Genomic DNA, 19,986 nt, shown 5'->3' with positions numbered 1-19,986 from the left:
AGCAGGAATACTCTGTTGCCTTTCAAGGAGAAACTCAACTCCTCGCTTTTCCTGCCAGTGGAAATGAAGTAAGAGGACATAGTGTGACAGCTCTTTAAAATCAGGAGATAGAGGAGGGGTTCCTGAAATACCCTATAAATAGAGTAGGGTTGTGAATGACATTGTCCAACCTATGGCACTGCTCTGGCACAAAACCAATTACTGTTGAGGGAGAAAGCTGTTTAAGAAAGGACATGGAGGTGAGCTTACAGACTCACTGAAGCACTTCAGACTACCTAACCCAGTTTTGCGACCTTTCCTCAATTTGCTCTCTAAAGCAGTCAAGCCAACCTGCTTTGCAACCTACTACATGCAATTTTGTGAACATCACAACCACTGTTCTGCTGTGCTTGAACTGCACAGACAGTCTTGATACCTCTTCAGTTTCGGCCTTTGATTTCAATCAGATGGGAAAAATCTTTAAAAACAAATCAAAGTCAGCAACTTACAGGGCCAGATAATTAAAATGTCCATTGCTCCATATAATAATGCACATACGATACACCAAAGGGCTCACAAACTGTAACTGTGAAACACTCCTGAAAATCCAGAACATTTGTGCAAATTCTCAACATTTAGCTAAAGGTACAGTCCTCTACTCTTGGTAAGTGTCCACTTTTTAGCTGTGTGAAACAGCAGCCTCACACACTTCTCTCACCTCATGCAACAGATTAGACAAACTCAAGTCTTGTTCTCCATTATGAATGGGCTTAATTGTGTAAGTAACATTTCCCAGCATCACTGAAATGAAGATGAAACCAGCTTATTCCAGGGGTGCCTTTGATACACTACCTTTCCTCATAACTAGTCACCAGGCGCTGACCTTGACTGTACAAAACTGCCTCCCACTCTGCAGGCAAACTTGGATGACAGCAATTAACAGAGGTGCTGGAGCAGATTATGACATTGCTCAGCTTTCCAAATACAAATACATTTCTGTGGAACTTGGAACAAACCAGGTAATTTTATAAACACTGTTTTTTTTGAAGCACACTCCTCCAGTCTAAAAAATAGCAGTTATCTATTCTCTGCAAAATAAGGAAGAATATAAACAATTATAAATCCAGTGTCTAGTGCCATCCTCTTATTGGGAAGATGAGGGGTAGCAAAATTTAAAAACCTACACCAGAATTTCCTAGTCAATTCCTGGGGAAAAAAAAAACCACATGGAAATAAAACATGAGAAAGACTGAATATAAACCTGCCTTACAACCACTATTCTACTGTCTAGATTATACAACATAAACAGAACAATCAATAAAAATTATAAAGATTAAGACAGCCCCAAAACAGGAACCCTTTCATCATGAGAAGATGGCTCAAATAAGGCAGGCAAATCAGCTAACTAGAGTACATTACAGACGTCCCTTCTGTTGACCCTGCATGTAGGGGATTTCATGGCCTGGCACATGCACCATTCATATCATGACCAACTCTGCTCACTGCCACGTACAGATTTCCTTGTCTCTATAAAAACCTTTCCTGACCTTTCAAAACCCAAAATATTATATTATTTCAAGAAGTTACCTTTCCAGATGTTTTATGTTACCCATCTGTTTTTTCCCATCTTCACTACTGCTTCATCTCATCCTGCCTCTATTTTGCAGGATAATTGTAAGTTACTTTCCTGTAAGATCCTAGAATGGATCATGAAATTTGAAGCCTGCTGCAAATTATGAAACATTATGAAAAATATGAAAATTACGTATTTATGGATCAAAAATACGTTCCTATAGCTAAGCCCTCAAAACTATTTTTTAAAAGCAAAACTCAGAACCAGATTCACCATTATGTCTCACTTGCAGCCCCAGGAGTGGCTTTATAATGAGCCAGCAAGTTGTTGCTCTTCTTTCTCAAGTAAAATTTTTGCTAACTGCCTGTGATCAAATCAGCTTTGCTACTTGTCTCTGTGACAGGGTGTTCAGGGAACAAGACCCAAGCAGGAGCCCAACTGGCTCCAACAGTGCTTAGGACAGTTCCCTAGAATAGCTCCTCTTCTTCAGTGTTATCCAGGTGTCCTGGTTTGAGCCAGGACACCAGGTAGAACACTTAGACAGGAAGAAGAAAAAAATAAAATTAAATCTCAAAAAGGAGGAGCTGACATTAAGCAGTCAGATCCTTCATTTGGTGCCTCCACACCAGCAGAGCGGTTTGTGAAGACTGAGCATTGCTTCAGTTTGCTCTGATGAGCCCCATGAAAGCCATATATCATCTGAGGACGGCCAGAGGTTAGAATGATCCAGCTGCTAACAGACCCACTGGAAAAGGAATGCACTGGGAAAAGCTGCTGATTCCCCCACACCGAAGGAAATCCCAACCAGCAGTTTGTGGATGGCTTCTTCTGCACCATAGCTCAGGATCACAAAAGGGGGAGACAAATTAAAGACTTCACTCCAGAAGCCTGCATCCCCAAGATCATCCTGAAATCAGTGTGCTTAGCCCTCCCATTAAGGAGGCTGGGCACCAGGAAAATGCTCCATCAAACTCCCACCCTAGGACACAATCCAAAAAACCCAGCACGTGCCAAAGAAGAAAGTTCAAAGCCCTGGAAATGCCAGGCAGTCTTTGTTCAACCGACTGCTGTTGGTGTCCACTGGGAGTGGATGAGGAAACAAGCAGATTCCCACAGGTTTCCCCATGAATGTCTTCAATTCACCAGCATACACATATGTTACAAATGTAATTATGCATCCATGTATTCTCCTAAAAAGCTACAGAAAGACTGCTAAGCTTTGAAAATGAGCAAAACCTGATTTTCACTAGGAAACAGATTCTCTAGCACTGGACTAGCTTTTTAAACTAAATTTCACACATAAAGATTCAGGACATATTCCTTAAATACATGATTGATGCTATTTCTTTCACCAAACCTTCCCTTACTCACTGCCAATGATAGATGATGCTCAGACAAAGGAGGCTCTTTGCCTTCTCATCAAGCAGTTTCCGGCCTTATCTACTGGGCTTCTTATTAAAAAACAAATTGAACAGAATGCAGATTTGTTCTTGTCATAGTTTTCTGGGACATCCATCACTGCATCTCAAAACATCACCAAAACTTAACTTTACAGAATCTCTAGAAAAAAGAAAGGTACTATGGTCCTCAATTTACAAGCCACAAAAGAATAGCAAGTTTTCACTCATTTTGCATGGTCTGCTTAAATCAGCTAGAACCTGACTTTATAGGGCTAAAGCATGAAACAACCTTTTGTTTTGTTTTCCAAAGCCGGTTTTTTTTCACTTCAACTGCAGTGATGGCTGCTCAACACTGCTGCAAGTCAATTCCCATGCCCCAGCCACCCACTAAATGGAAAGATACATCAAATCTCACTTTAATGCTCTATCTAACCTCAGTCAGGAACTTTATGGATGAGGATGAGACAAAACTGAATTCCCCAAGGTGGCATTTTACCACGTAACAGTGAGGCAGTATTTTCTGTTCACATCCTATACCATCTTTAGCAAGCACACTCCAACTTCTTTATTGATTAAGCAGTTTCACTCACTGCTAAGTCCTCATCTCTCCCTAGCCACTGTCTGCCTAAGGAGGCAGCAGTGATGCAGGAAAAACATTGCAATTGTCTTATTAAAGACTATATAATATGCCTCAAAGGTCCCACGCTGGTCATTAGACTGACTTTGAAAACCAACATAATTTCCTTACTTTCCTAATAAACCAAGAAGCTACAGGAGTGCTATGACCAAACTACGCTGTTTCCAGGCAGTCATCAGCATGTCAGAGTTGCAACATGCCTTCCTAAGTCCTGTCAGTGAAGAAGCTGGCAGTGAAAAGCAGGGCTGGCACCAGGCAGCAAAGTAGCCAGAAAAGGCAACAGGATGCCAGGGATAGCAAAACAGGTGACCTAACTGCTGCTTTTTTATTGATGGCATATCCTTGAAAAAAGGTTGGGCATTTTGCACAACAAGGGATCCTTTTTATTCCCTACATGTAGATCCTTTTTACTATCCATCTCTCTGTTTCTCTTTGCTCTGCTTTTACTGTTCAAGTCCTACTGTTCCCAACATTTTTCTTTCTCCTCTGTGTTTACACAGTTTTTTATAAGCCTGCAGAAGTGCTGAAATTACAGGCAAGGTACCTTCTTTCAGCTTTGACACAAAAAAGGATCTTTGAAGAATAACTCTGACAGGCCCTTGGAAGCAAGTGCAAATTTGGTTCTTCAGAGGCCTATAATTCAACCATAAGCCTGTACGTGTTCACAGAGAGAGCAAAAAGTACCTCCTTGACATCATAGCAACATTGCTATTCAAAGCCTGGAAATGTGAGAGCATCTCAGTTAAATGAAAGTAACCATATTTGCAACACATTTTCCCCTTGTCCTACACTAGAACAAAGACAGTGCTCCTCCACTCAAAAAAATGGCAAGTCCAAAAGCCTGGGGCCTGAAATCCTGGAAGCAGCACACCAGTGCAGCAGGGTACCAAAGAGGAAGAGTTAGGTCGCTGCTACAAACCATCTTCTGTAAACTATGGAGGCTGGTAACCATCTTAATAGATTAGAAAAGTTGTGGCAAGCCTCACCTACCTGATTTTGAAGAAAGTCAGCATTTGCATCAGCAAATTGGTGATTTCTCCCTCACCCCCCAAGCTCAAAGTCCATTTTGCTTCTAGGGTTGCTCAGTAATTCTGCCAAATATAGCAAGACTGCAAAGCATCATCTGTAAACTCGTGGCACACAAAGACACCCATCTATACAGAGCCATCATGTCTTGACACACTTCTTTAAAGGCATCAAAATCAGACTTGCCCAGAGAGGAGGGAACCCAGAACAGAGCTGTAACTTAAATCTGCATTAAGGTCAGTAACTGCTGGACACACTTAAGTTCTATATCCATCTATCAGACTGCCATTTAAATGCTCTTTCTAAATGGTTATTGCTGCTCATTTGTAGCACTTAAAAACTTATTTTAATTTAACATATCTACAGCTCCTATCCTACGGTTCCCAAAATAACAACTGACTTGTTGACAACAGACTCTTCCCTATGATGTCTCCCATGACTTCGTCCAATTGAGGGACCCCTCTAGTAGTTTACTTGGAAAAAGCATGTGGGCTAGAAGGCATATCAAAATCATGAAAAGCACAAACGTAAGGGCTTCAAAGGATGTCTGGAACTCAGCTTTCAGCTCAATGGTGTCTCAAGATTACATTAGTTAAGTAGAGAGGTGTCAGTATCCATCTATAGCACCATTATACCATCTTCAAAGTTGTACCACTTTTTTGATCACATGCCTCTTGTACTTGCCCAGTACAAGACACATGTGAAGCACCTGGAGGGTCCAGCAAAAAAACATGAAAATGTTTAAGGGACTAGATCATCTCTCACAGGAGGAAACACTGAGACAGCTGGGACTGGGTCTAGACAAGAGAAGGCTCGGGAAACCTTACTGATGTATATAAATAGGTCAAGGGAGGGTGCTAAGAAGACAAAGTCAGCCTTTCCTCAGTGGTGTCCAGTGACAGGAGAAGAGGCAGGGGGCACAAAGTGAAACAGGAGGTTCCCTCAGGACATCAGGAAACACTTTTGCACCATGAACTCAGGTTGTGGAGTCTCCTATCTTGGAGATACTCAAAAGCTGTCTGGACACAGTCCTAGCCAACCATCTTTAGGTGGTTCTGTTTAAGTAGAGGGGTTGGACCAGATGACTTACAGAAGTCTCTTCCAACCTTAACCATTCTGTGTGTCTGTGAACACAAGGATGTCCCTCATTATCCCTAACAATCTGAAAAGTTCAGAAAAGAAATCATAACCTCCAAAGAAGTCTTTACAACAAGTTCACAATCAAGGTAAGGCCTCATCCCTCTCCTCCTTCTTCTCAAACAAGCTGGAGAACATAGACAATTATTCATGTTTTGTACTCTCTGAGCCCAGTGTCCATCAAAAATAAATAAGAGGAAATATTCATTTGACTTGCTTCCAAGAAAGCAATTAGACAAAACAAATATGTTGTATAAAGTATTTTGCTGGCAGGCTGAGTAAGATATCAAGAACATTTATTGATCAACAGTCTTGGACTCAAACAGCTCAAATTGTATCATCTAGCTAAGCTTCGAAATTAACTCTATCCTCTGCCCAGACCTCAGGGACACATGGTCTCTTTCAAAGTACATTTCTGGGGTCTTAGTAAGCATGAATTGATTAGTTAGCAAAACACTTTTCTAAGCCCCACATAAATCTGCCAGTTTATTCATGAGTTGCTTCTACTGCCTGGTGGTCAAGGAAAGAACAGTCACAGGAGGACATATCCTGAAATGTTATGGCCCAGCTGAGAAAACTTCGAGCCCAAAAAGCTGACATTTTGCCAGAAAATCATCTTGCCTCAGTGAAATTCATGGACAAATACTTTGCTTTTCACCAAACTTTTAAGGATTACAATGCTTGCGTAAGTATCAAATTTACTCTTCTGCATTATCTTTACTCTCCGTGTTCTACAGAAATTAAACAAAACTACAATTGAAAAGTTACCAAAGGTAAGCCACAACAGACACCAGCCACTGCCTAGACACACACCATGCTATAAATTCAAGGTGTGGGAAACGGTTCTTCTTCTTCCCCACATAAGTCTGAACAAAACACCTTTTAAGCCAGCAAGGGCCTTCTGCTGATGATTCCCAGCTATCAGACCAAATCCAGGCCTGCTGCTCAAGGACAAACGAAAGCAAAACAACGGGTGTGATACCAGGCAGGAAGGATGGGCAACAAGTTATGCATTGCCCTGCTAGTTACCACCCTAACTTGGGGCTCATGGGTGCCAATTGGCTCTGGGCAGTGACACTGGCTGGACAGGGGGGTCACGGGGGTATAAAAGGCAGCGAATTCAGCAGGTGGGACCGAGGCCCGTTCGGACGCTTCCTCCGTGGGACACCCCTGCTGCAGAGTCTGGTGCGGGGACTGCCTGCCTGCCCCCGGGATCCAGCCTGCGGGGGTCTGGCCCCTGGAGCACCGGGTCCTTCCCGCAGCCCTCGGGGCCGGAGCCCCCACCCCCTGTTTTCCTGCCATCGCAAGGGGCTGCTCCCGGAGCCACGGATTTCGAGATCCCGTTGCAGCTGCCTGCCCGCTCCCCCTGCCTGCCTGCCCACCCGCTCCTCCTGCCTGCCTGCCTGCTCCTCCCGCCTGCCCGCTGCTGCGGGTCGGCCCTGTTCCCGGGAACCCGGCTCCCTACGGACCTGCTGCCAAGCCCTGGCAGCTGGAAAAGAAGCCGCATCCCAGGACCCACACGCTACGGAAGGGTAAAGACACAGACAGACAGACAGACACACACACACAGACACACAGACACACAGACACACAGACACACAGACACACAGACACACAGACACACAGACACACAGACACACAGACACACAGACACACAGACACACAGACACACAGACACACAGACACACAGACACACAGACACACAGACACACAGACACACAGACACACAGACACACAGACACACAGACACACAGACACACAGACACACAGACACACAGACACACAGACACACAGACACACAGACACACAGACACACAGACACACAGACACACAGACACACAGACACACAGACACACAGACACACAGACACACAGACACACAGACACACAGACACACAGACACACAGACACACAGACACACAGACACACAGACACACAGACACACAGACACACAGACACACAGACACACAGACACACAGACACACAGACACACAGACACACAGACACACAGACACACAGACACACAGACACACAGACACACAGACACACAGACACACAGACACACAGACACACAGACACACAGACACACAGACACACAGACACACAGACACACAGACACACAGACACACAGACACACAGACACACAGACACACAGACACACAGACACACAGACACACAGACACACAGACACACAGACACACAGACACACAGACACACAGACACACAGACACACAGACACACAGACACACAGACACACAGACACACAGACACACAGACACACAGACACACAGACACACAGACACACAGACACACAGACACACAGACACACAGACACACAGACACACAGACACACAGACACACAGACACACAGACACACAGACACACAGACACACAGACACACAGACACACAGACAGACACACACAGACAGACACACACACACACACAGACACACACTCTAACCGTCCTGCCGAGTTCAACTCGTCCCTCCCTCTCCTTTGATCCACAACCCTCTCTGGGAGAGAGCGCCTTAAGAGCACAGCACTTTTTGCATTACCTCCCTTAAAGGACCCTGATCCATATCCCCGGTAGCCATTTGCCGTTTTTACATTTTCCCTAAACCTCATCCCACAGCTTGTGTTAACCCTTAACAAACGGGTTCATTTCGTAAACCAAACACGGGTCTCAGCAGCAGTTTGTGAGCGCGGTGCGGCTGCGTTCGGACCTCCCCTCTGTGACACGGTCCCGCAGCCGCCCCTTCTCTGCGAGAGGCAGCGCCACGTGTGACCCTCCGTCTTATTCAACAACCCCTCCAAACTGGGGGGCGGAGGGGGGGAAGTCGCGAAAGCACCTGGCAGCCCATAGCCCCCCTGGCATCGGCTCACGACACAAGGTAACTTGAGCTAGTTTATCCTTCGACAAAAGAGGAAGTCTGACCGGCTTTGCTGACGACTACAAACATGGAACAGAAGTCCACTATCTTGGTGCCAGACTAAGTTCACACCAGGTAACACTTGGGTTTTCATACCCCAAAGCAGAATTTAGGATGCACACAGCAGAGCAGGCATTCAGTTGTAAAGCCACTTTCAGTCAGTAACTGATCTTTAGAGAAAATAGCTCAGAATAGCTTAGACCTCAAGTCAAAAGACAAAAAACAGCATATATGCAAGACAACTTTAAAAGTCAGAAAAAGAGGCATAACAGTACAAAACCCCCCAGAAGTCTCTCCTAAGCAGGGTAGGAAGGTACATTTTCTAAATATTCAAGTTCTTCAACGCATAATTATTACAAGATACCTATTCTATTTTGCATGCCCTCTCTTCACTGTCTCAGAGTTCTTGGAAGTTTCGTTACATGCATACACACACACACACACTCACACACACACAAAAGGAGCTTAGAACATCTCTATTTAACCACAGTGTTAAATAATCATTAAAAGGCTGAGTTCTGGAACTTCCCCTCTATAGACAAAACTACTTGTGGTAAGTCCAACCAGGGTAAGATGCAACAATTTTGGGAAAGGGCGTGAGCAAGTGCGGCTGAGGTATCCTGAAGAGGAGATGCTCCTGGGAAAGAAGGAAGGAAACCAGCACACACTCCTTCCCCCTGCAGACCCACCTAGTGGTTAGGAGATTTTCCCCAGCCCATTTGTGTTGCCCTTCTAAAGCTTTTTGACAGATGAGGGGTAGCCCTATGCCACAGGACACAAGGCAACAAAAGAAATCTGACAACAGGACCAAGGCCTTTGCTTGCCTGCTGTACTCATGAAACAGGCTTCACACTTCCCTGGGCAACAAAAACTGACTACTAGGATTGGCAGAAGGTTTTACTCTTATTATTCAGTAATACAACACTATTATCATATTAGACACTGCAAAGGTTTAGAAATGCTTGCCATTGTTTCAACCTCTGTGTAAACGAAGAGTGTTGTGGGATTTTTTAAGCTTCATTTTCTATGGAAACCAAGCCACAGACCCAGACTGTCTCACCTTTTTCTTCTCCTCAGAGCCAAAAGAGGCTCCACAGAGGCTGTTTCTTACTGTCAGCTGTACAATTCAGCAGTCTAGACAAACTGACCACCATTTAACAAAAATACAAGAATTTTGTAATGTTTTCAGATTTCTTACTGAAGGAAGAAAAGTAAGGTGAAGCTCACAAAAGACAGGGATACTGTGCCTGCAAACTGTAACACAAAATACCCAACCATATGCAAGACCGTAATTTATGAATGCCCAAATACTGGGCAGACTTCAGTTGGAAGTTCCCTTTTCTCAGGCTACCAAGTCATTAGCCAAAACTCACAAATTCACATGCTTCCTCACAGTTTGTAGAAATAAAACGTTAACATCTAATTCAAATATATGATACTGGCTGAAAGAGCCTGCATTTATTCATTTTGATTTGTAGTATATTCTGTCTGTGAAACAGCCTCTAAGACTTTATCTCCCTATTGCAGTAATGTCAGATTCTTTATTACTTTTTAAATTTGCTACATCTGATACACTAGTGATGAAACAGATTCTCCTTTCTAATTAGGTCTAGCAATTAGTAACTGAAAGTGAACTGATGATGATACAGTTCTGCTAAACAAATAACTGAAGCTGAAATCAGAGTTAAGCATTTCCATAAATTAGTGATGACATCAGCAGCAGCTTATTCTAGACTTTACAGCTGAACTGAGTTTAAAAGAACATAAAAGTAATTAAAATATTTCTCATTTATTTTGCTTCTCCCTGCGCTCTAGAAACCAGTCCCTCAAACAGCTGACCCTGCTTGTCACTGAAGTTGGGACTTAGTAAACATTCAACTAACCTTAGAGGATTTTCTTCGGCTTCTTCTTGTCCAAACCACCACTAGCTTATCTGGCTGCCTGTTGAAGATAAAGAAGAAACAAGATCAGTATGTAAACAATTTATATTCAAACTCTTGCAATACATAATTACATCCTTAGAGGATACATGATATCTTAAAATAGCTCATCTAAAAACCACTCTCAGCATCAGCCTTTTAACAGGAAAAATAACGTTGCATTTGTAGAAACACACTGTCCTCTGCACATTAATGTCATCCTTCTCCTCCTGCTCTCCTTGCCTGCAAGCATCTCCCCAGAGACAGCAGCACACCTAAGCAGAAACTCTTCCATGGGGCAGAGAACAGGATCCAGCCTCTTCAAAACACCTTGGAAACAATCTGGTACCCAAAGTTAACACTAATGCAAACTCTAGTTTAATTTCAAAGCAGACATACTGAAAAGGTACTACTAAGTAGCAGAGAAAACAGGCAACTTCTTTTTCACCTATGAATAATTTCTTATCTCGACTTGAATACCTCAAACAACAAGAGAACTGAATCCTATTTTACTCCTCAAAATCTCCTTGGATGACCACAAACCAGCACATCAGTGCTTCCCCAGCACTCACTCAGGACAAGCATGCCAAAATTCAGTACAGTTCTCCAAGCAACTTCTTACTAATTTCTAATTAATATGGATGGAAAATCTCAACAAAGAACACTTCCAGAACTAATTACCTTCTTTTTACATTTCCTAAGATTTCTTTATTGGTTCATATTTACTGCCTTATTTCTTCTACTTGATTAGTTCTGCAATTGCACCCAACTATTTTTTTATATTAACCTAACTTCCAGGCTTTTTTTTTTTTTTTTTGGCCTATAATACACTTCCCATTGTATGACCACATTTCTGGTGTCACTTCCAGACTCATGACCCCTCTTCCGCAGGCTCCTGACCTTCCATTCCCACTTGGTTTCCTAGTTGATGACCCAACTCCTATCAGCAAGCCTGACTGCAAATCCACTCTCAAACAATTTTCAATGCAGTTCATATCTCCACCTTAAAGTACTAAGGTTGCAACTCTGCTCGGAAAAAAATTGCTACTCAAGAGTTTTGAGACACTGATATAAAAATCCTTCTGTTTCTAAAGCCAACAATAAAACTCACTTCTTGTTAAAAAAAACCAAAACAACACAACACAGGGAAAAGAGGATGTTACAGAGGAAAAGTCAAGACATAATATGCTCAAAAAATTCATTAAAAGATGCACCCAATACAACTCACACATCACCTTCCACGTATTTAAACCCCACAAGAAATGAAGTTTGCCTGAAAAACAGAGCTAAAGGCAGGTTCTGGGAAGGAAAGGGGGACATGGGCTTTTATTTGCTATTCTGCATTCACCTTATCCTTTAATATGTACCCTAATTTCCACATATAATAATGATAAATTGACTGTGAAATAATCTACTACATTTTAAACTGCGTAAAATCACTCTGATGGCCTGTGTAGATGACCTAAATTGTAGGTTGGCTCTGCTTGAAGCTTCTCCTACAAAATCTTGGTTGGTAATGAGGTCATCCTGTCATACTTCGAAAGCTCTTTGCTCACTTGGTGGTGTGTGTGTGTTACGTTCTCATCTGTTAGCAGGCACTTCCATTCACTTTGATGGGAGTTGTGTTTGTGCTATCAGAAAAAAAAACCCACCCCCAAGCAATTTCCAGAGCAATTCAAACTCATGCCAACAATAAACAACTTTTCTTTCCCCAGAATTATTTTACTTGGCACTTTAAAGCTGATTTATTCTCATTTCAGAAACTAGCTCGTGAACCAAATCTCCTTTAACCTTGACTGATTCAATTCTGAACTTGCTTCTGAGCATAAAAATACGGCAAAAGTAGGGGAAGGAAAAAGAAAAAAGTTAAAAGAAGATACATTTCTATGACTCTATGATTTCTGCAGTGTCAGTGGCTACACCAAAGACAACCCTCCTTCCAAGAGCACGACTCTGTCTCCCATGTGTCACACAAATAGGAGCTTCAGTAGAAAAAGGCAGGATAATGCCTGCAGATGTTAACAGGAAGAGCACAAGTCCAAGCTGTCACCAGCTCTCCACCTCTTCATGTCTCCTCTCTGCTCCTCTCCAGGACTCCCAGCTGCTATACTTGCAGTGGTATTGGCCTACTCAGGTATACAGGAACACAAGATATCAGATAACACGTAAGAGACAAAAAGACGTTTTCCACAGTATACTTAGTAGATCATTAAAACTCTGAATTCCAACACATGTATTTCAAGAGTAGATTTCCAGAAGCTTTCATCAGAAAAGTACTCAGGCCTGCAGAGAGCCTGTGAGGGAGGCTAACTACCCAAGTCCCTTCTTTTCCTGATGCTCTCAGCTCAGGTGACAGTGATGTTGCTTTGCCCTCTAGATCTGTTATGATCTTACTTATCTTGGTATCAGAAGTGATTTTTTTCTTACAACAGCACTGGATCATCTCCCCAGAGGGGAAAACATACCACAATGTGGAACAGTGAAGCAGCACACCCAGCCCCACATGGTGCCAACATCTAAACCAGGAAGCCAACCCTTATGGAGATGGCCCAAGAATAGTTATACACGTGTGCAACAAATGGGCCAAGAGAAGCAAGAAAGTGAAGCAAAGTGAGGAAACAGGAGGAGTGTCAGCACCAAAGCATTCCTTCAACGCAGACACTTTCTCATTACTGGGTAAGCTAGAAAAAGACCCATGACTATGGCAGATACCTAAAAAAATCCAAACAACACAGTAAAGAAGAGGCTATATGTAGACAAAACACAGTTATTTTGAAAAACACAAGTAGCATTAAAAAGATGTAAAGGGATGACAAACTCCAGCACACAAATCCTCCCAAATCTGGACTTAAAATAAATCAGAGATGGGCAGTAAAACATGGGAAATCACCCGCTGTGATACGGGTATCATGCGTGTGTCCCAGGTTGGTAACCGACCTTACATTCAATTCTAGTTCCTTCTTTTTAAATCATGCCATTGCTTGCCTGGCTTTACTCGGGTTGTCAGAGACAGCTGGTGCTTCAGTGCAGTTTTCCAGCAGTACCTGCATCTGCATCACATACACATACAGTTATTTCCAAGCCTGGACTTCTTCCCCAGTTTTGAAGAACTCCCTCTGGCAGGAATATAAAGAAACACACTAACTTGAAAAGCCAGCTACAGTCTTGATTCATACTGAGAAGACCAAGCTCATACTGATGGGAAGAGCTCAACCAGCACTTGCTCCCCTAGGCTCTTTCACCAGTGTATTTTGTTACTTTGCTCCTTCAGCTTCAAGTATAAGAGAAATCCACATTCAGAGGTATTTTGCCAAAGCAAAATGAAGAATGCTATCATAATAGGGAGACAGAAAATGTAGCAAAATGAAACAGGGAGAGGAAGAAGTAGAAGAAAATAGCCTGAAGGATGTTTCTCCACTAAGTATGACCACATGCTTAGATGAAACAAAGCACAAAGAGCAGGTTTTCTAAGGAATTTTCTTAAAGAATCTCACAAATTCTACAATTTAAAACTATCTCCATAGAACTGTTTTACAAATGAAGTGAAAGCACACTTCTCTTCCACAATCTGTTCATTGCTCTTTTATGCCAATATACTTCTACAAGAAAAAGCCCAGCTCACATTTTAATCAGCAAATTTGCATTCAAGGTTACTAGTGATGTGCTAGGAAATGGCCAAAACCACATAATGCAGTTTGCTCATTTAAAGTATCAAAGTAACATTTCCTCCTTCTGACTTGTCTCCTCCTTCAACATCAGAAACCTAGGCTGTTCATTAACTAACACTAAAAGCAAATTAAATCCCATCTCAAGAATTAGGCTGAAGGCCAGTTTTAGTATCCTTTGTAAGTTTACTTTGGAAACTCAGATTGTTCCAAATATAAAATCCACTATGGTGCAAGGTGAACAAATACTAATGTTACTTAAAAAAAAAAAAAAAAATTCTTGTGCTGCATGAACAGTGTTTCTCATTCCTTTAAACCAATCAGCTTTTAGATAGTCACCTATTCACCTCCAGCAAAGCCAGTATGTTTAAGGAAAGGGATAACATACTGCTAAACCTAAGACAATGGGGTGGGAGTGGGAGAAATAACTGCATTTTAGCTGAACAGCTACATCTCCACATTAAGTAATTGCTTCCGTCTATACAATTCAACACCAACAACCTTTTTTTCAGTGGGAGTATTTAATATTGTATTGGAATCTAAATTATTGCCTTGGTGGTGCTTATATTTCACCCCATGCTTGTACACAGTGTGGCCAAAATAGTAGCATCCCCCTGGGAGGGAGCACGGAAGGAAGCCAGCAGCACTGGGACATCAGACACTGCCACGCGGGCAGGTACTAAAAAATCCAGCCACAATCCAAAAGGTCATATTATGTAAAGCCTACCATAAACTTGTTTTTGCTATTTACTCATTTTTGTGTGGTTCACAATAAACTATTCCTGAAGAAAGGCAAAAGTGAAACCTAGTCAGCAAAGAAGCAGGAAGATTATGATTTTAAAGTCTGTGGCTCAGAAAAAGAGCTTCACTGCTGCCATGCATACTAAGTAACTAAAATAAGATTTAAAGTACAGATTAATAAAACATCTGTAATTCAAAACCACACCTGTTTTTCCTGTCAGATGGAAGGCACGATTCCAGTATCTTCAATTCTCCCATTGAAACAACTGTACTAAAAAAAATAACTAAATACTGGAACCAGACTTCGCCATACCCACAATTTTTAATTAAAGTAATAAAAAAAACATCCTACAGACTGAGAAAAAGAACAAAAACATGTCATCTGATCATCATCTTATATGCCACAAATGTCACCAACTGAAAAGGAGGTTGTGCAGGATTCAAGGTCTTCTGGTGTTTGGTTTGATCATTCCAGGAAATACTTGGCACGATCCTTTGACTAAAGAACTCCCCAAATATCACTTGTGACATGACATAAAAGGTATCGGTATCTTTTTAGCTCTTGTTTTGTAAGCCTTGAAGCAGAAAAAGATTAACCAGGACCTGTTTATCCACCAGATCTACCACTCAATAATAGAAAACTACAAAAGACTTAAGTTTAAAATCTGTTGTTGGAAAGCATTACAAATGCACTTAACTTTAATTATAGCCACTGAAGTCAATCGCAAGATCAATTACTGACAACCCTTTGGTGAGAGAAAATAGGTAACAGTATTTGTTTGTAACAAGGTATCATTACATTTAATAACATTCAATAATCTTCAAGCGCCTGTAACAAAGTACTTTTTTTGTATTTAATTGAACCACTACAGCCTGCATGTTTGTTTTGGCATCAAACTGCCTAAGTGTTGGGGTTTGCCCTTTTTTTTATTATTTTTTATTTTTTGGATGAGCTTGTTTTATTTGAACTTCATTAATTATTACAGGCTGCTAGATTACTCTTGTGAAGTAAGCCTTAAAGAGTATAATTAACAAGAGAAGCAGCAGTTTTAGCACAATAGCATGCAGATGCACCTCTTGAAGGATAAAAATAATTACTTGAGGACGAATGTCAAAAGTACTTCTGATCAGATTTTTTTAAAATAACCTTATGTCATCTCTGCATTGTGCACACCAGCATGACATGTAAGCTTTTCATTAGGAACCAATGTTCCCTCCCCACCAGCACATAGCTTTCTCCATGACTGCTGGAACACTACCAAGGCTCCCTACTGGTCTCTTAAAAATAAATGCAATAGGTTCTACACCACCATTACTTTGGGATGAACCTTACTTTTCCTCATTTTACAGATAATTACTTTGAAAAGGTCTCTTTGCAGTGCAGTTTTCCACACCGGGCCCTACGCTATGCCATGTATTACCATTAGCCAAGGTACTAATCACCTTTTTCAAGTTTTGAACTAATTTTTTTTTTCCCCTTCAGAATTTCCTGTGAGTCACGATTAATGAAATTCCACAGCTGCCTATAACTCTGGGAAGTGCAGTCAAGTCACCACTGATGCTTTAAGCAGGCCAGGAGATGCAGTAAGAATGATGTCATGTGTTGATGTATCTGCCAAATGAGCCCTCTCACTGACTGAAGGTACTGCACTGATTGCAAAAGCCAGAAACATCAAGAAGAAAATAAAATGTCATGCAACTAAAACCCATCTGAGCTAATTATAAGATACAAGATGGCACAAGATGAAGCTTTGCATTTCAGGAAGGGGTTTGAGGTTTTCTTCCCTACCTCCCCTTAACTTACATGATGGAAGGTAAGTGTATTCAAAACACTTTGTACAAAGACATTGCTCAGTTTAGTTGTACAAGATGCCAAGACATATCCAGCAGCAAATTAAGGTAGGATGGCTGACGTGTTCATCTGGCCTAGCCTGTCTGCTCCCACTTCTCCACTGTAGACTCCTATGTAAGGCCTGTGAGCAGATTTCTGATCCATCTCAGAACAGTACCATGCCAGGCTCTATCTGAATCAAAACAGCAGTCTCCCAAAACTAACTCATTGCAGAATATGCATCAAGTCCCTGAAGACAAAACTTGTTCTTCCCTCACCATAACCATCCAGTAGTCTTAGCAAGGCTGGGAATATCAAAGGAGAAATCATTAAAACAGGCACAGCAAGAGGACACCATAGTTCAAATCGTTCCACTTCACAGAATCATAAAATGGCTAGGTACACTTCTGAGTCCTCACTTTCTACACCTAACACTGGAAATTTCTCCTGTATTTCTTCCTACCAGAGGTCTCCACATATTTTTTTAAGACTTCAAGACACAAGCTGTCCAAAGATCAGGTATTCATTTGTGAACTGAATTTTAGGTTTTTTTTAAATATAGCTAAACCTACTGGCCTCTACAGGATTTACGTCTCAGGATTATACTTTGCTTTTCAAAAGAAGCACTGGCTTTACTTGGTTTACAACAAAACAGGTACAAAGTAAGACACTACAACTATTTTACAAGTGCAGTCAGACCTACTCAATCTGAGCAGCATCTATTTGCAAGGCTGTGTGTGGAATGTGTAGTATGTACTGCTGATGACTTGCTTTTCTTAAAACCAAACACAAAGTTTGCAGAATAAGCTGGATTAAACAAAGCTCAAGTTCATCCATTATGCAGAACACGTGACAATGACAGATTCAGCTTCATTTTTCAAGGAATTATTGTAGTAGAGAGTCTTGAGCAAAACAAACTTGACAGGACTATCTAGCAAAATCTTTTCTTAAAGCTTTTTGTAACAGAATTTTATATTGCAAGATACCCTAACTGACCCTAGTCTTCAGAAGTTAAGTTCTTGAATGTTCTTTTGGCAGAATCAGGAGGGTGCCTTGACCAGTCCCTGAATTTGATGTCACATGCAGTTGCCCTCTATGTAGACATTTTCTTTGCCTGATCCAATTTAGCCTTGCTTGTCCCAGGGACAGGTTAAGAATACTACACAAGAAGAACCAAGTGGATGTCTTCTCTCACTCTCTTACAATCACAAACACTCCTCTTAGGCAGACATGGCCCTCCTCTGGACTCATTCCAACAGTTCCGTGTCCTCCTTTTGTACAGTACTCCACTCATGAGAGTGGAGAAGAGGGACAGAATCACCTCCCTTGACCTGCTGGTCATGCTGCTTTTGAAGCAGCCTAGGATACGGTTGGCTTGCTGAGCTGCAAGCACACATGGCCAGTTCATGTTGAGCTGCTCATCAACAAACACACCCAAGTCCTTCTCAGGGCTGTTTTCAATTCATTCTCAACCCAGCCTGCATTTATGTTTGGGACTGTCCAAACTCACACGCAGGACCTTGCTCTTGGCCTTCATAGAGTTTGCTCAGGCCCACCCCTCAAGCCTCTCAAGGTCACTCTGGATGGCATCCTTTCCCTCCAGTGTATTGGCCACATCACACAGCTTGGTGTGGTTGGCAAACTTGCTGAGGGTGCACCCGATCCCAACTCCCAGGTCCCCAACAAAGATGTTAAACAGCACTGGCCCCAGTATCAACCCCCGAGGAACAATCTCCACTTGGATATTGAGCCATTGGCCACAACTCTTTGAATGTGACCTTTTAGTCAGTTCCTTATCCAGTGAGTGGGCATCAAGTGCAGAATGGTACCAGCTTGTAGAGTCTGTCTGAAGGGAAAGTTCGTATCACCTACCTCAGGTGCTTGGACTGTGGGACTGAGGTGCTTATACATTGTTTTTAATTAAAAAGACCGATACCTACAAAGAGCAAATGAGTGCTAAGACACACAGTAGTCTGCCTCTTTGATACTTTTTATGTTTGAAAAGCTTGAATATACAGTTGAAGCTATAAAGACAGGGCAAACTCTTGATTTACATTCCAGAAAAGATTATAACCTAACATTGGATAGTACAACACAAGTACATAGTAAGGTAAGGGGCAGACTGATAATGTGCTGTGCCCATACAGGGAGTAGCGTTGAAGGGCCACTATGATACAAACTCATACTTAGTTTTCAAAACAATTACTTCACTGAGCCCTAAATTAATCCGCATTTATTCTGAGATATGGGTACTCCTGGCTCATACACAATGAACTCTCCAATTAAAGGTTCTTATCTGTCAGCAGCCTCCTTTCACTTTACAAATTAGTATCACGAAGAGGAAAAAAAAAATGGGGGCAGGGGAAGGGGAAGTGAAAATGAGCTCCTTTCCCCTATCTCTGCCCAGACCAGATCTTGCAAATCAGGTGCTCGCAGTCACAGCCACAACAGATATGGTATCAAGCAGCATGAACTCACTTTCAGGGAAGGAGGGCATTGAAAGATGAAATCTTGAACTGCTTTCTGAGCTCTGGTTTTGGCATCACCTTGGCTGTATGAAAAACTGCAGGGTTATGAATCACCTGCTTTCAGCAAAGCACCTGGATACCAGGAAGACCACACCTCCTCTTCTCAATAGCTGGGGCACAGGTGGAGGTAACACACCTTCCTGCCACCCTTCAGAGGCACAAAACTAGAAGTTACCACTGGAGCAATGCACCAGCTACTGGGTATCCCAGAAGCAGCCACAGCTTCAAAACATCATGGAGAAATGTGGTAACTTTGCATTTAAACTTAGGTCCCGACCAAAGTCACAAACTTGCACACTAAGCAAAACAAAAAGCCCAAAGCCTCTACTGATTTCATCCTCTCCAAACTTAATGAGACCTTCAAAACAAAAAAATTAGAATATGCCAACACTGTAAATATTGCAGCAGTAAGGACCCCTAAAACTACCAACAACTAAGGACCTAAACAGATTTTGCTAATCACTGCTGTTTGTAAGATGCCCAACAGCAATTTGAACTAGACTGTAACTAAGTCTTTCAAGATCAGCTAAGCTGGAAATGAACAACATCTTTCATATTACTGTTTCAAAGCACAGGTTTTGATTTAAAACGCAAACAAGCAGAACCTACAGCATAGCTGCA

General features: G+C 42.0%; 1 protein-coding gene across 1 annotated transcript in view; it reads right to left on the bottom strand.

The window, feature by feature from the left end:
* EHBP1 (EH domain binding protein 1) overlaps positions 1-19,986 on the bottom strand; it is a 225,738-nt gene that overhangs the window by 183,902 nt on the left and 21,850 nt on the right. Inside the window, 1 exon segment of the mRNA XM_009993463.1 lies at positions 10,565-10,622. Within this exon segment, the coding sequence (XP_009991765.1) occupies positions 10,565-10,622 (58 nt within the window).

This window comes from Chaetura pelagica, unplaced genomic scaffold, assembly GCF_000747805.2.
Source record: "Chaetura pelagica isolate M959 unplaced genomic scaffold, ChaPel_1.0 scaffold472, whole genome shotgun sequence".
Lineage (NCBI taxonomy): Eukaryota > Metazoa > Chordata > Aves > Apodiformes > Apodidae > Chaetura > Chaetura pelagica.
The sequence above is the reverse complement of the archived record's forward strand: the minus strand, read 5'-3'. Positions and strand labels throughout refer to the sequence as shown.